The 14,214-nt window shown below is 40.1% G+C and overlaps 2 protein-coding genes and 2 non-coding genes across 4 annotated transcripts in view; all 4 read right to left on the bottom strand.

Annotated features, from left to right (window-relative positions):
- Nucleotides 1-2,301: 2,301 nt before the first annotated feature.
- Nucleotides 2,302-6,705, bottom strand: ywhah (tyrosine 3-monooxygenase/tryptophan 5-monooxygenase activation protein, eta polypeptide). Its single transcript, XM_073829404.1, has 2 exons — nucleotides 6,259-6,705; nucleotides 2,302-3,917 (listed from the first exon to the last, which is right to left on the bottom strand). Exons 1-2 carry the CDS (start codon nucleotides 6,343-6,345, stop codon nucleotides 3,264-3,266), a joined length of 741 nt encoding a protein of 246 aa, XP_073685505.1. The 5' UTR covers nucleotides 6,346-6,705; the 3' UTR covers nucleotides 2,302-3,263.
- Nucleotides 6,706-8,237: 1,532 nt separating this feature from the next.
- Nucleotides 8,238-8,309, bottom strand: trnae-uuc (transfer RNA glutamic acid (anticodon UUC)). The gene has a single exon. It is a non-coding gene; the product is annotated as a tRNA-Glu (tRNA).
- A 650-nt stretch (nucleotides 8,310-8,959) lies between these two features.
- trnae-uuc (transfer RNA glutamic acid (anticodon UUC)) lies at nucleotides 8,960-9,031 on the bottom strand. Its single transcript has one exon. It is a non-coding gene; the product is annotated as a tRNA-Glu (tRNA).
- A 1,469-nt stretch (nucleotides 9,032-10,500) lies between these two features.
- Nucleotides 10,501-14,214, bottom strand: part of depdc5 (DEP domain containing 5, GATOR1 subcomplex subunit) — a 33,698-nt gene continuing 29,984 nt past the window's right edge. The window contains exons 36-39 of the mRNA XM_073829299.1: nucleotides 12,649-12,820; nucleotides 11,233-11,293; nucleotides 11,011-11,093; nucleotides 10,501-10,916 (exon numbers count right to left, since the gene is read on the bottom strand). Of these exons, the coding sequence (XP_073685400.1) occupies nucleotides 10,621-10,916; nucleotides 11,011-11,093; nucleotides 11,233-11,293; nucleotides 12,649-12,820 (612 nt within the window). The 3' untranslated portion in view covers nucleotides 10,501-10,620. The remainder of the gene's footprint in view (nucleotides 10,917-11,010; nucleotides 11,094-11,232; nucleotides 11,294-12,648; nucleotides 12,821-14,214) is intronic.

Below are 14,214 nucleotides of genomic sequence, written 5' to 3'. Positions count from 1 at the left end.
AAACCTTCCTGCTTGCCTTAAAGGGGCTCCATGTCCTGGTCCGCTTAGACAACATGATGGTGGTAGACTAGATCAATCACTGAGGGTGGTCTCTGGTTTTTAGTTGTTTTTAGTTTTAAGTTCGCAGGGTAACACTTTAGCTAACTAGCTTATCTTAGCACTAATGAGTTAAAGGGATAGTTTACCCCAAAAAAAGAAAAATACTCCATGCATTTCCCTCTGCGTTTTCTCATTCACCACTTCTCACAGAGCTTACTCTACATCTGCGTCCTACGTCATCCGCTGAAATGACAATCTCTTGTGAACATGCATATGTCATAGATGTCTAGCGGAAGCTAGAGACTAGGGTTCATATATGTTTTATATAAGTTTTAAATATGGATATTTTTCTTACACAAAAGCACCTTTTCAATTTAGAAGGCCTTCAAAATCTTGACCACCATCCACTGCCATTATAAGGCTTGGAATGTCATAATATAACTCCAATTGTATCTAAAAAAAAGTCATGTAAACTTAGGATGGCTTGAGGGTGAGTAAATCATGAGGTCATATTAGCAATAAAAGGTCCATTGTCTATCAATGTATGAAGAACAGGTTACACAGAATTCAAACCAAGAAGCTTTCTGTTGGTCAACAAGGCAAATTTGTGTGAAAAACTTGAACCCCATGCAAAATTCATGTGGAACTGACAGGATCATCAGCCAAATCCTGGCCCCTTAAATGCTGGAAAAGTTACTCTTTGTAACTTTGTAAATCCTTTGCCTTTGTCCTCTAAATACTCTACACACCTTGGAATCAATGGACATTTCACACTTTTAGTCAAACATGGATAGGCTTAAATGTAAGACTTACTAATGACTACAGCAGAACAATAGCCATTAAGATTGTCGAAACATCATTCTTGAGTGTATCACCCAAGAAACCTGCCAGATTTCATGGAAGTTCATTGAATAACCACATTATTCTTTAGAAACCTGCTACAACACACTGTGTTGCTGTAGGATCAATTATTAACCAATGATGACTTGAACTTTTTCAGGTTAAGATAGTAGATGCATACACGTCTTGTTGGTTATATCATGACACCTATTGTTCTCCAGCCGAACTTCAATGTCTATGAGCTCAGGAAATCTAACAGGGAAATTGTCTATCAGTTTATTTTCATAGTCTACTCTTTTAGTCCAGACATTGATGGGTTACACATATTTAAGTTTAAAAACATGTCATAATGATCTGGTTGAGAAAGACGTCTTTGGCTCCTCCACTCCTCAACAATCCCTCTGAAATATTCAAGAGTCATATCTTATCATGGCCATCAACGTGTATCTTTAAGATGTAAGATCTTATAGTCATAAACACCCACCTTCTGTATGGCCTTTGTCTTGTTTACCTAACATAACTATTATAAATCGATCATACAATGTAACTCCTATATATCACTGAATAGGGTTACATAAGGGGTTTGATTACATAATCAAAAAGAGCAAAAAACATAGGCTGTCATTAAGCATTTTAATAAATGCTAACATCATCAGAAGTGATTTTACGTTTGTAACGCACTTCTGCAAAATAGGGAGAAAAGATTAATCTTCCATCAAACAAGCTGTGCCCCAAAACAACTTTCCTATGCAGATTATGCCATGTAGGCTGCATAGGCTAATGGATATGTTCGTTTCATTTGGTTCTGAAAAACTTATACCATTTTGAAAATACATGTGAGTGGGCACATCTTAATTATGATTTAAAATAAATAAAATTTATTTTTCAAGGTAAACATCAAACATCATGAATTATTAATCCAGTTTTGAGGAATCACCCCATGACATTTTATATCCTGTTCTAATCTAGCAAGGTCCAATTATCTGATATTTTAAAAGATTTATGGACCTTGACAGTCATGAGGGTACTTAGTACTTAGTTTTTGGTACAAAACTGCACAGTCGTAAAAATGAGTACAATGTGCATCATAGGAAAACATGCTATTTGAAATAAAAACATAAGCATGAACCTGTAGCCTTTAACCAAACCCTCATTGGGAAATGAGCAGGTTGTCCAAAAATGTACAAATAAGATCATATAAATCTCTCATTACTTCACCAAGATGTAAAATGGTTATGAACTGTCATGCGATTGTGTGGTGAAAGCAGATTCATTTTGACTGTATACAATGAAGAAAACTATTATTCATAAGATGCATGTGTTTGTGTGTGAAATTGTATAAAACAGTGTAAAGCTTAATTTAATAATTAATGTGTGTGACCACAATAAAGTGCCAGAAATAGACTGCATTTTGAGAGTTCCCATGGTAAGCAATGTCTTTAATGTCATTCTTACATAACCTTGCATATGTAATCCTAATCAAAAGACTTTTGATCACTGCGTCTCGTAACAGAGTGCCGCCCACATTTTGGACGACAACGTGCTGTTGCGAGATCAGCAGATATACACAATTCACAGGGCTAGCAAGGTGTACAAGGTGAGCTTGGGGGAATGAGAGACAAACACGTCTAAGCAGTGACGGAGGTACAGATCAAAGACAAGTGAAGAAGAACAACATAATAAGGTGTAACATCAGCACTATACTGTGCCACGTACTCAAGATCTCATCCTGTAATAAGTATTACAGAGTTTCTACGAAGATCGAGTCCTTACAAGTACACACTAAATAAATGTCACGTGGAAACCAGCAGGCTATCAGCGACTCGTTGCAGGAGAAAGAAGAGAATTGTATACCGAAAAAAAGGTCAAGGACAGGAAGAGAGGAAAAGGTTGGAAAACAGGGAGAATGAGGGTTGATAAATACCCCTTTTTCACCAAAAAGGGTCTCAGAATTGGCTTGAGGGCTGGACATTAGAAATTTTAAGAATATATTAGCATTCAAAATCATTTGAATCAGTGCCAACAAGAGAAGTATTTAATGAAAAAGTATATTTAATTTGCCATACAAGCAGGTTTTAAAGGCCAACAGCATTTTTTCATCTCAGAACCGCCTTTTCTTGAGTGAAACGGTTCCAGGTACTGGCTTCCTGTTGGTGGAAAAGGGGTAAAAGAGGTGAGAGGTGAGAGAGAGATCAAGGGTCTGAAGTGCTGCCCTGAGGAACCAAAAAAAGAACATTGAGGTGTCACAAAGAGACAGGAAAGGTTGAATGGAGAAGAAGAGAGAGAATGAAGGAGCAGACAGAGAGAGAAATAAGATAGAGCTTCAAAGAAGACAGTGTAGAAGGGACAGACGGGTGCTACTACAGCTAGAAGTGGCCGATCCCTCAGTTATTGGCGTCTCCTCCTTCGCTGTCCTGCTGGTCGCTGGTCCACAGGGTGAGGTTGTCCCGCAGGAGTTGCATGATGAGCGTGGAGTCCTTATAGGAGTCCTCGTTCAGATTGTCCAGGTGGCCGATGGCGTCATCGAAGGCTTCCTTGGCAAGCTGGCAGGCCTGCTCGGGCGCGTTTTGGATCTCGTAGTAGAAGACGGAAAAGTTGAGCGCCAGGCCCAGGCGGATGGGATGGGTGGCCGGCATGCCCTTGCTAATATCGAAAGCTTCTTTGTAGGCGCCTTCGGACGATTCGACGGCAGAGGCCCTCTTTTCGCCGGTGGCCACTTCGGCCAGGTACCGGTAGTAGTCGCCCTTCATCTTCAGGTAGAAGACCTTGCTCTCCACCTGGGTTTCGTCACAGTTCTTGATGAGGTACTGGTCCAGCAGGGTGAGGACGTCTTGGCAAACCGACTCCAGCTCTTTCTCGATGGTTTCTCGGTAGACACGCACCAGCTCCAGCTTCTTCTCGTTGCCATCCGCCGCCGTCTTCTGCTCTATGCTGGATACCACACGCCAAGATGACCGCCGGGCCCCAACAACGTTCTTATACGCCACCGAAAGCAGGTTGCGGTCTTCGTTGGACAACGGCTCGTTCAGCTCTGTGACCTGATGGAGCAGAAGATCAGATGTTGGGTCAATAAACAATTATAACACGTTACATTTGCATCAAATCTGAGATTTAAAATCATCTGAAATAAATAAATAAGCTTTCCATTGGTGTATGGTTTGTTAGGATAGGACAATATTTGGCAGAGATAAAACTATTTGAAAATGTAAAATCAGGGTGCAAAAAAAAATCTAAATATTGAGAAAAATCGCCTTTAAACTTGTCCAAATTAAGTTCTTAATAATGCATATTACTAATCAAATATTACGTTTTGATATATTTACAGTAGGAAATGTACAAAATGTCTTCATGGAACATGATCTCTTTATAATATCCTAATGATATCCTAATTTTTGGCATTAAAAAAAAAAAAAAAAAAAGATAATTTTGACCCATACAATGTATTGTTGGCTACTTTTACAAATATACCCATACTACTTAAAGGATCACTCCACTTTGTTTGGAAATAGGCTCATTCTCCAACTCCCCCCGAGTTAGTAAGTTGAGTTTTACCGTTTTGAAATCCATTCAGCCGTTCTCCTGTTCTGGCAATATCACTTTTAGCATACCTTAGCATAGATCATTGAATCCTATTAGACCAATAGCATCGCGTTCAAAAATGACCAACGAGTTTCGGTATTTGTCCTGTTTAAAACTTGACTCTTCTGTAGTTATATCGTGTACTAATACCGGCAGAAAATGTAAAGCTGCGATTTTCTAGGCTGATAAGATTAGGAAATACACTTCTGTTCCGGCGTAATAGTCAAGGAAGTTTGCTGCCGTAACATGGCTGAAGCAGGCGCAGTAATATCACGCAGCAGATGTGCAAATGCTAACCTAGCATGGATTTTAAAACTCAACTTATTAACTCGGGGGGAGTTGGAGAATGAGCCTATTTCCAAAAAAAGTGGAGTGTTCCATTAAGACTGGTTTTGTGGTCAACGGTCACATATGTAAAATAGTAATAATATTAATGAAAAGGTTAATATTCGCTAATCACTGATATATTGCACATTTGTAATGCAATGTCAATGAGAAAACTAAACCGTTATAATTGTATCATGTCATTTTAACATAATGATTAGTGGATAAGGATTGTTATAAATAACTGGAAGAGATTTTATTCTCAAAATAAATATTTTTTAAGCCCTGACTTCCATTATGTTTTATAATTATTAATCACCATCATTTTCCAGATCTGAAAGCCACCATTTCAAAATTACTTGATAATTCCAGGTCTATAGGAACCCTTCACTGAAAGTGTCAATGTCAAAAAGTCAAAGTGGCACAATAATGACAATGTCTAATCAAACCAAACGAGTGTTTAGAGTGATGTTGCTTACATTAATTAAAAAGGATAAGAAATACTGTAGAAATCAGCTGTGTCCTATTTGACCCACGCTGACTGACAGACTGACTGACTTTCATCCTTTGTGCTCGGATGTCAAACCAGACAGCTGATGCGGAACTGCTGGGTCACATCTTGCTCTTTTTTTCACATGACGACAACTAAACATGAGCTGATAAAACAATATAAGGTTGTTTGACTATAAAATAGCGTTTATTATATAAAACGTAGCTCTATTGTTGATTTTTAATCTATTTTCTTAGAGACATGGATGCACAATGGATGTGACTGAGGGTGTCATAGCGCCGCCCATGTTCGTCCACTGTAAAGACTGACATACACCACATCGAACCGAAACCTACAATTTATTAGCATTATGTTGCGACATCCGTCGTGTTTTCGTCCGTTGATTACTTATTATAACATATCCTAATGTTTAAATGGATATTTATTGTTTTCCAACATTCAAATAAAACATTTATTTAGAAATTTAACGTGAATAATTTCATTATTAACAATACTAACCCTCATGTCGTTTTACTCCCTCATACTTTTTTTCTTCTTCACAGAAAACAAAAAACGAGCTTGAGGAAAATTTAGTGACTGACAGTAACCATTCACTTTCACTGCATCTGTTTTCCATACAATGAAAGTGAATGGAGACACAGCCTGTCATTCTGACTAACATCTCTCTTTGTGTGAAGAAAGTAAGCTATATCGGTTTGCAGTGACATGAAGGTGAATAAATTATAATAGGATTTCCATTTTAAGCGAACTGTCCCTTTAACAGCATATTTTATATATAACAAAGAGGTCCTGCTGGTGACAAAGGCGAGGGCTTCTTCAATGGCATAAACTAGAAATAGACCATTATTTGAGCAATGCTTAAAATATTAATCTAACAGACAAAAAACACAAAGGCATATATATATTATATTGCAATTATTAATATACATGCAATGACTGCATGTATATTAATAATAATGACCCACCAGCTTCATCGCGGAGGCCATGTCATCGTAGCGCTCCGCCTGCTCCGCCAGACGGGCTCTTTGGATCAGTTGTTCCCTATCAGCCATCCTCTCTGGTCAAAGGCTGTCGGTTCGCACCGGGTTCGGTCGTTTCTCAGCAGAACACACTGGTTGTGTGTGAGAGAGAGAGAGAGAGCGAGAACGCGCGCTCCGGTCAGCACACAGGGCGCGAGCAGAATCTGGAGCAGCCGCGCACGTGAGGGTGGAACGGCGAGCCAAAGGTTGAAGGTGCAGATTTGTATTTTTCTGTACGTCTATATATTTTTCGTAACGCTTTCTTCCCCCTCCCAGCCCTCTATATCCTTCGAGTTTCGGCCGATTCCTTTTCGTTTTTTCTTTCGTCTTGTGGGGTGCTGCTGCTGCTGCAAGCGTCCTGTCAATCCCAGCGAACAGGGTGGAGGGGGAGCTGGAGGGGGGGGTGCGCGCACTCGCTGTATTTCACGATGACGTCAGTTTCTAAAAATAGCCGCATGCCCTGCAGCCGCGCACCTGCGCAGTGAGGTTTGCTGCATTGTTCAATGCAGCTGCACAGCGCGCGTGCGCGCGATAAGCAACTCTTCCGCATTCAAATGAAGCGATGCTTCTGTCTGTCCAGAGACTGACGATTAAAGCATAATGGGATGCATGGACATGTCTCCTTAACAACGATTGAACAGACAAAATGCATGGACTCGAGTGGACAGATAGTCTTTTCAGTGTGAACAAAGGTTAAGTTTTTATTCCTGGCACTGGCTTATGTCCCTGCAGTGCTGCTGCCGAAAACATGCAGTTACTGCATTACAGCAATGGGGCTTTAATGGAACATTCTGACCTTGGGGATAATGTAAAATAAATCTAATAGATCTTTAATTTTTAGTATTCATGTCCCTAACTGATTTGTCTTTGATACATATGCATGGCAGTTATAACCATGAGTTTAATCTTAAAGTCCCCATGAAATCAAAATTCAATTTTGTTGGCTTTAAGTATGAATATGTTAGACTTAAAGAGTTAGTTTACCCAAAAATGAAAATTACCCCATGATTTACTCACCCTCAAGGCACCCTAGGTGTATATGACTTTCATTCTTTCAGATGAATTAAATCGGAGTTATATTAAAATTGTTCTGGCTCCTCCAAGCTTTTTAACAGTTCAAAACAAGTCCAATAAAGCATTTATTTATAATAAAAGTGCCTCAAATATCCATATTTGAAACGTAATGATCACTTTAATCTAGCTTGCGCTAACAATTTTACACAGAAGCCATTCTGGGCAGATGGCGTAGGACATATGCGCATCCTTTGAGTTTCGCCAAAACCAACATTTGTTTACAGGAACAAAGGAAGCAAAGTTTCCTTACTTTATCAAAGGAAAATGAGTCTCCTTTTGGCTTATATTGAAATCCTCTGACATTATTCTTTACAAATCCTCGTTTTGTACTTAGAATTCGTGACTGTTATTTTGTTTTGCTCTTTCCTCTTCACTCCCTCGTGCTTGCACCAGACTTGTTGGTTTTCGATGTGATAGAGGCCTGTTTTGCTGTCTGCTTGTTCTCATGCTATTACCAGGCCAGCAGCCAACCAGCTCTTCCCTGGTTGTCTAGTGGTTAGGATTCGGCACTCTCACCGCCGCGGCCTGGGTTCGATTCCCGGTCAGGGAACACTCTTTTGTCCCCCAACGGTGGACTGTGAAGTCAAGCTCTGCTTGCATCTTTGAAAAGGCCCCCCAAAAAAGGTGGGGGCGTGAAAAATTACCTCCTTCGAGCCGAACCAGCCACCTAAGGATTGCCAACACTCCTCCAACAGTCCTCCACTCTACCAGCTGAGCTATTGAAGGCACAGGGGTGTGGAGACACAACCTCTGCCTATTAGGTTTCTGTAGCTTGACTGCTGGCCAAAAATGGTTTCCAATGCAGGAAGATGTGCAGGCCATTTGAAAAAGGGAAGCAAAGAGGAGCCGGCTTCCCATACCGGGAGTCGAACCCCGGCCACCTGGGTGAAAACCAGGAATCCTGACCGCTAGATCATATGGGAACTGGTCAGCGAAAGTTCTGTCCAGGCATTGTAACCGTTATCTCAAAGAAAATCGCAAATGGTTGAGTCTACTAAAAAAACAGTGTTATTCACAAATGGTTAAGTCTATCAAAAAGCTTTTGATAACTTTTTGTTAGGACCATCTGAAGTGCTTCATGCTTGAACCCTTAAAAATGTAAAACCTGATATATATTAAAGAATTTTTGCTGAACTCCACCCACCTTGGTTACTCTTGCTTGCTCAGTTTCACAGAACCAATCAGAATCAATGCAAACTCTGATCAGTCAGCTGAAAAGAGAAGTCTCAAGTCATCACATTAGTGAATCGGGTTCGATTCCCGGTCAGGGAACACTCTTTTGTCCCCCAACGGTGGACTGTGAAGTCAAGCTCTGCTTGCATCTTTGAAAAGGCCCCCCAAAAAAGGTGGGGGTGTGAAAAATTACCTCCTTCGAGCCGAACCAGCCACCTAAGGATTGCCAACACTCCTCCAACAGTCCTCCACTCTACCAGCTGAGCTATTGAAGGCACAGGGGTGTGGAGACACAACCTCTGCCTATTAGGTTTCTGTAGCTTGACTGCTGGCCAAAAATGGTTTCCAATGCAGGAAGATGTGCAGGCCATTTGAAAAAGGGAAGCAAAGAGGAGCCGGCTTCCCATACCGGGAGTCGAACCCCGGCCACCTGGGTGAAAACCAGGAATCCTGACCGCTAGATCATATGGGAACTGGTCAGCGAAAGTTCTGTCCAGGCATTGTAACCGTTATCTCAAAGAAAATCGCAAATGGTTGAGTCTACTAAAAAAACAGTGTTATTCACAAATGGTTAAGTCTATCAAAAAGCTTTTGATAACTTTTTGTTAGGACCATCTGAAGTGCTTCATGCTTGAACCCTTAAAAATGTAAAACCTGATATATATTAAAGAATTTTTGCTGAACTCCACCCACCTTGGTTACTCTTGCTTGCTCAGTTTCACAGAACCAATCAGAATCAATGCAAACTCTGATCAGTCAGCTGAAAAGAGAAGTCTCAAGTCATCACATTAGTGAATCGGGTTCGATTCCCGGTCAGGGAACACTCTTTTGTCCCCCAACGGTGGACTGTGAAGTCAAGCTCTGCTTGCCCAAAAAAAGGTGGGGGCGTGAAAAATTACCTCCTTTGAGCCGAACCAGCCACCTAAGGATCGCCAACGCTCCTCCAACAGTCCTCCACTCTACCAGCTGAGCTATTGAAGGCACAGGGGTGTGGCGACACAACCTCTGCCTATTAGGTTTCTGTAGCTTGACTGTTGGGCAAAAATGGTTTCCATTCCATTCCAAACTCTGATCAGTCAGCTGAAAAGAGAAGTCTCAAGTCATCACATTAGTATCAATTGATCAACTGATCACATTAGTATAAAGTAAACGGAACTGTACCTAACATTTCCACAACGTTTCAACAACACCTTCCAGAATTTCTGTGAAATGTCCACTGAAAACCCTGTAGAGACACAAGGCTTCCATAGACTTGTATTAAAAATACAATATTTGCCCCTCATAGTCGACTAAATGTTAGTTGACAAGAAGAGGCTTGGGTGACCAAAATTTTATTAGTCGCTTAGTTGCAGAAAAAAACCCTAAACAAAACTCCACAGGATATGGCGAATTCACGCAGTCTGTGACTGACAGATCGTTGGCTGGTCCATGTGGACATCCAAACACTTGCCAATATCATTCAACAACCTTAAATATCAATCTAATGTTAAAAATGTTCGCTAGAAGTGTCTGTGCGGAGTGTGGAAGCTGTAGTAGCACGCTGCCTCCATGACAGATTTATTTGTGTGCACTCACAATAATAACAAAACAATGCACTTTTGTAAAATAATGCTATCTTGGTCTCTGTGAACAATTATGCTCATTATTATTTAAAAGGTTTATTAAAAAATTAGTCGACTAATCACTTCAAAAGAACAACTACTAGTCGACCAGAAAAGACTTTAGTCGAGGGCAGCCCTAAAGGATGACAATCGTTTTAAGGTAGAACTGATCAGTAATGTTTTTTTAAGATAAGGGTTAGCAATAATCAACAAACTGATCCTATTATGTACAATTTACTGAAGACCTACCGTTCACTCAGACCTAGTCAAAACTGATGGCTTCAGGACACTGCAGGTGCATGTGTAGATACTCTGAAAACATATGACTCATCCATTTGAGTGTTTGATGATGAGGCCGTTTGCTTTATTTCTCTCTGATTAGATGATAGCAGCAGTACATTAGCTCTTAAAGCAGAGGCAGACAGTCTCTGACACATTGCGTTTCCTCCACTGTCTTTTCTCAAGGGGCACTAGCGTTCATTTTCTCCACACAACTTTCCCAGAAGGTCGCCAGTCGATTATCCTTGTTGGCACAAAAGTCAGTGAAATCCCGCAGCAGGCGGTCGGCCAGTTTCTCATCCCCCAGCACGCCAGTCCTCCAGGCTTTGGTCAGCATGGTGTTGTAGGCCCAGTTGTAGCCCACTCGCTCCTCAGAACCAAACAGGCTCTGATTGGCAGAGCTAGCAGAGTTACGGCGCCGCCGCTGCCCACTGGAGTATTTTCTTTTTGCGTAAGGCAGCTGAAGAAAAACTGTACCTGCATAAAGAAACGAACATTAGGGATAGAGCAAGATGGAATAAGGAAAAAAAGTAGTATTATTATAGTTTATATCATTAGTAAAAGCATGTACCTGTTACATGGATGTACTGAGGTTTGTTCTCTGATGGAAAGTTAAAAGCTGATGCTGAGAATTTATCTTGAACAAAGCCGAATCTTTAACAACAACAAAAAAGGAAGTTGTTTTAATAAGGAAAAACACATGACCATTATACCTTAATAGTTTGAACTAAAAAATAAACTAGATGCACTCTAACCCCTACTTTGAGAAATAGATATTCTATGCTCTCCTTACCTGGAGAGTATGGCCTCCTGAAACAACTGCATCCTGTCCCAGTATGTCTCTGGCTCAAACCCTAAATGAGTACAGCAGTGCCGTAATGGAGGATATCATACTTTTACTTGAACATTAAAGGAGAAGTCCGGTGTGATTTTGACCTAAAGTGTATTGAATCATGATACTGAGTGTGAACGTACCTTGCATATCTCATCTCGGTTTGTGTCCTGCTGTCCGAAATCTGGGGTCAGTTAGCCGATGCTAGCAACAGGTTGTCAATGAGAGTGAATGGGGCATCGGAGTAGCCATGTAAATAAATCACTGTTTTATGCCATTTACGAGGCACAAAGTAGCTCCACACTTCATTGGTAGACTTCCAAGGGCCCTGACATTTAAAACGAGACATTGAGAACTCATAAAAAGCACCGGTAGTTTATTTACGAGAAGATTTATACAGACAGTAACTGCAAGAAATTTAGCGGCCGCCGCCATCTTGAATTTAGTCACGATAAGTCGAGTGACGAGCACGAAGGAAACTACAACCTGATAAGTTGATAACCTGATAAGTTCCTTCCTGCTCGTCACTCGACTTATTGTCTCGTTTTAAATGTCAGGGCCCTTGGAAGTCTACCAATGAAGTGTGGAGCTACTTTGTGCCTCGTAAATGGCATAAAACAGTGATTTATTTACATGGCTACTCCGATGCCCTGTTCACTCTCATTGACAACCTGTTGTGAGCATCGGCTAACTGACCCCAGATTTCGGACTGCAGGACACAAACCGAGATGAGATATGCAAGGTATGTTCACACTCGGTATCATGATTCAATACACTTTAGGTCAATATCACACCGGAGTTCTCCTTTAAATGACAAAGGCAATTCCACAAGATATTGAGACAAATTCTGTGAAGGAATCCATCCAAGATGGTTGATGAAGGAGAGAAATGTTGATCATAAATATACATTGACTGGACGTCAAAGTTCACATACACCTTGCAGAATCTGCAAAATGTTAGTTATTTCACCAAAATAAAAGCGATCATGCAAAATGCACGCTATTTTTTTTTTATTTAGTACTGACCTGAATATGATACTTCACATAAAAGACGCTTACATATTGTCCACAAGAGAAACACATTTATCTTGTGGACTATATGTAAACATATTTTATGTGAAATATCTTATTCAGGTCGAATTATACTAAATCAAAAATAACATGCATTTGGCATGATCCATCCAATTCTGCAAGGTGTATATAAACTTTTGACCTAAACTGTATTCAAAAGTCATTAAATACCAAAATAGACTATTTACCTAATATTTGTGCATTATCAGTATCTAGGATATTAAAGTGTTAGCTTAGCAATGTGTAAGCACCAAACAGAGCCAATGTATTCACAAAATTTGTGGATTTTTAAACTTTCTGTCCTTACCCTCAAACAGATTATCACAGCCCTCCTTTAGCAGGCACTGGATATTTAGAGGAATAAACAATTGAGCACGGAGAGGGTCACCATACAGGTACGATGACAAAGCAAAGGGCACCTCCAACACAGGTACAAGCAGGAATCCGCAAGATGCTGCCTTTCTGTGCCAGCCTTGCACCTGAAAAAGAAAAGTCCAGAACTTTAGGACTATGGCTCAACATTAGATTTGATGCACCCTTAGTTCATAATACAGTTGAGGTCAAAAGTTTACATACACCTTGCAGAATCTGCAAAATATTAATTATTTTATCAACATAAGAGGGTTAATACAAAATGCATGTTATTTTTATTTAGTACTGACCTGAGTAATATATTTCACATAAAAGATGTTTCCATATAGTCAACAAGAGAAAATAATAGGTGAATTTAGAAAAAAAATGACCTGTTCAAAAGTTTACATATGCTTGATTCTTAATACTGTTTTGTTACCTGAATGATCGACAGCTCTTTTTTTTTTGTCTAGTGATAGTTGTTCATGAGTCACTTGTTTGTCCTGAACAGTTAAACTGCTCGCTGTTCTAGGGGTGGGAGAAAAAATCGATTCTCCGATGCATCGCGATTCTCTCTTCAACGATTCTGAATCGATTCCTAATTTTTCAGAATCGATTCTGAGCTTGTTTTTTTTTCCACATATGGCACGTGTGCGCGCTAGAGAAGCTGCCGGCTTCATTGCACAGCATTTGCACTGTGAGACTCGTGCGCACTGCTTGACATTGTGAGCTTCCACCCGCCGTGTTTCACTTAAGTTATGCTTTCATTTCTGCCGTCTGGAATGCAGTACTATTAGATGCACTGACGGACTTTCACGTGCGCTTTGTGTTTGTTCGTCCTAAAGCTCTATTGCAGATGCGGTTAAATACACTTGCGTTTTCAAATAGTTTTAAACAAAACTGTACATACAGTCAGTTATGTTTTCAGAGCAGGACAAAACATCTGATATATCGAAATAGATGTGTGCATCAGTGGCGTTCCGTCCATATAAGCTGCTAATGCTCCACATACCCAGGCTGTCAGAGAGACTGCGTTCACGTGTTAAATAATATAAACATGCTTATAAGTTGATCCCTTATTTGAGATAGAATCTTCCGGGCAAGCTGATTCTCCGCATCTTTCTCGACTCCTCAGAATTGATGCGCATTCTCTGTTTTTCTGTCATGCGCATGACTTTATTCGCGGGGTAAGCTGTCCGCGAAGCGCTCGCCCAAGCAGAAAAACGCGCTGTTGCTACCAGATCCTGATTCCCGAAAATCATATTGTGTTTGATGCACAACTTACTCGACTAAATCAAATGAAAAACAAAAACAAAAAACATTCTAACTGTATATTATCATAATTTCTCAACAATTCAAAATGTGAAAGTCCACTGAAAAAAATAGCCTATATAAAATGTCCATTTTTTTTTAAATAATAATAAACAGGGAAAAGAGGAAATATTAAAATATGATTTCGCCTCTGATTTTATTGGTTTCTAAATAATCTAAAGATAAAATTATTTTTGGTATTACTGGTGGT

Source organism: Garra rufa, chromosome 23 (assembly GCF_049309525.1).
Source record: "Garra rufa chromosome 23, GarRuf1.0, whole genome shotgun sequence".
Lineage (NCBI taxonomy): Eukaryota > Metazoa > Chordata > Actinopteri > Cypriniformes > Cyprinidae > Garra > Garra rufa.
This window is presented reverse-complemented; position numbering and strand designations above follow the sequence as displayed.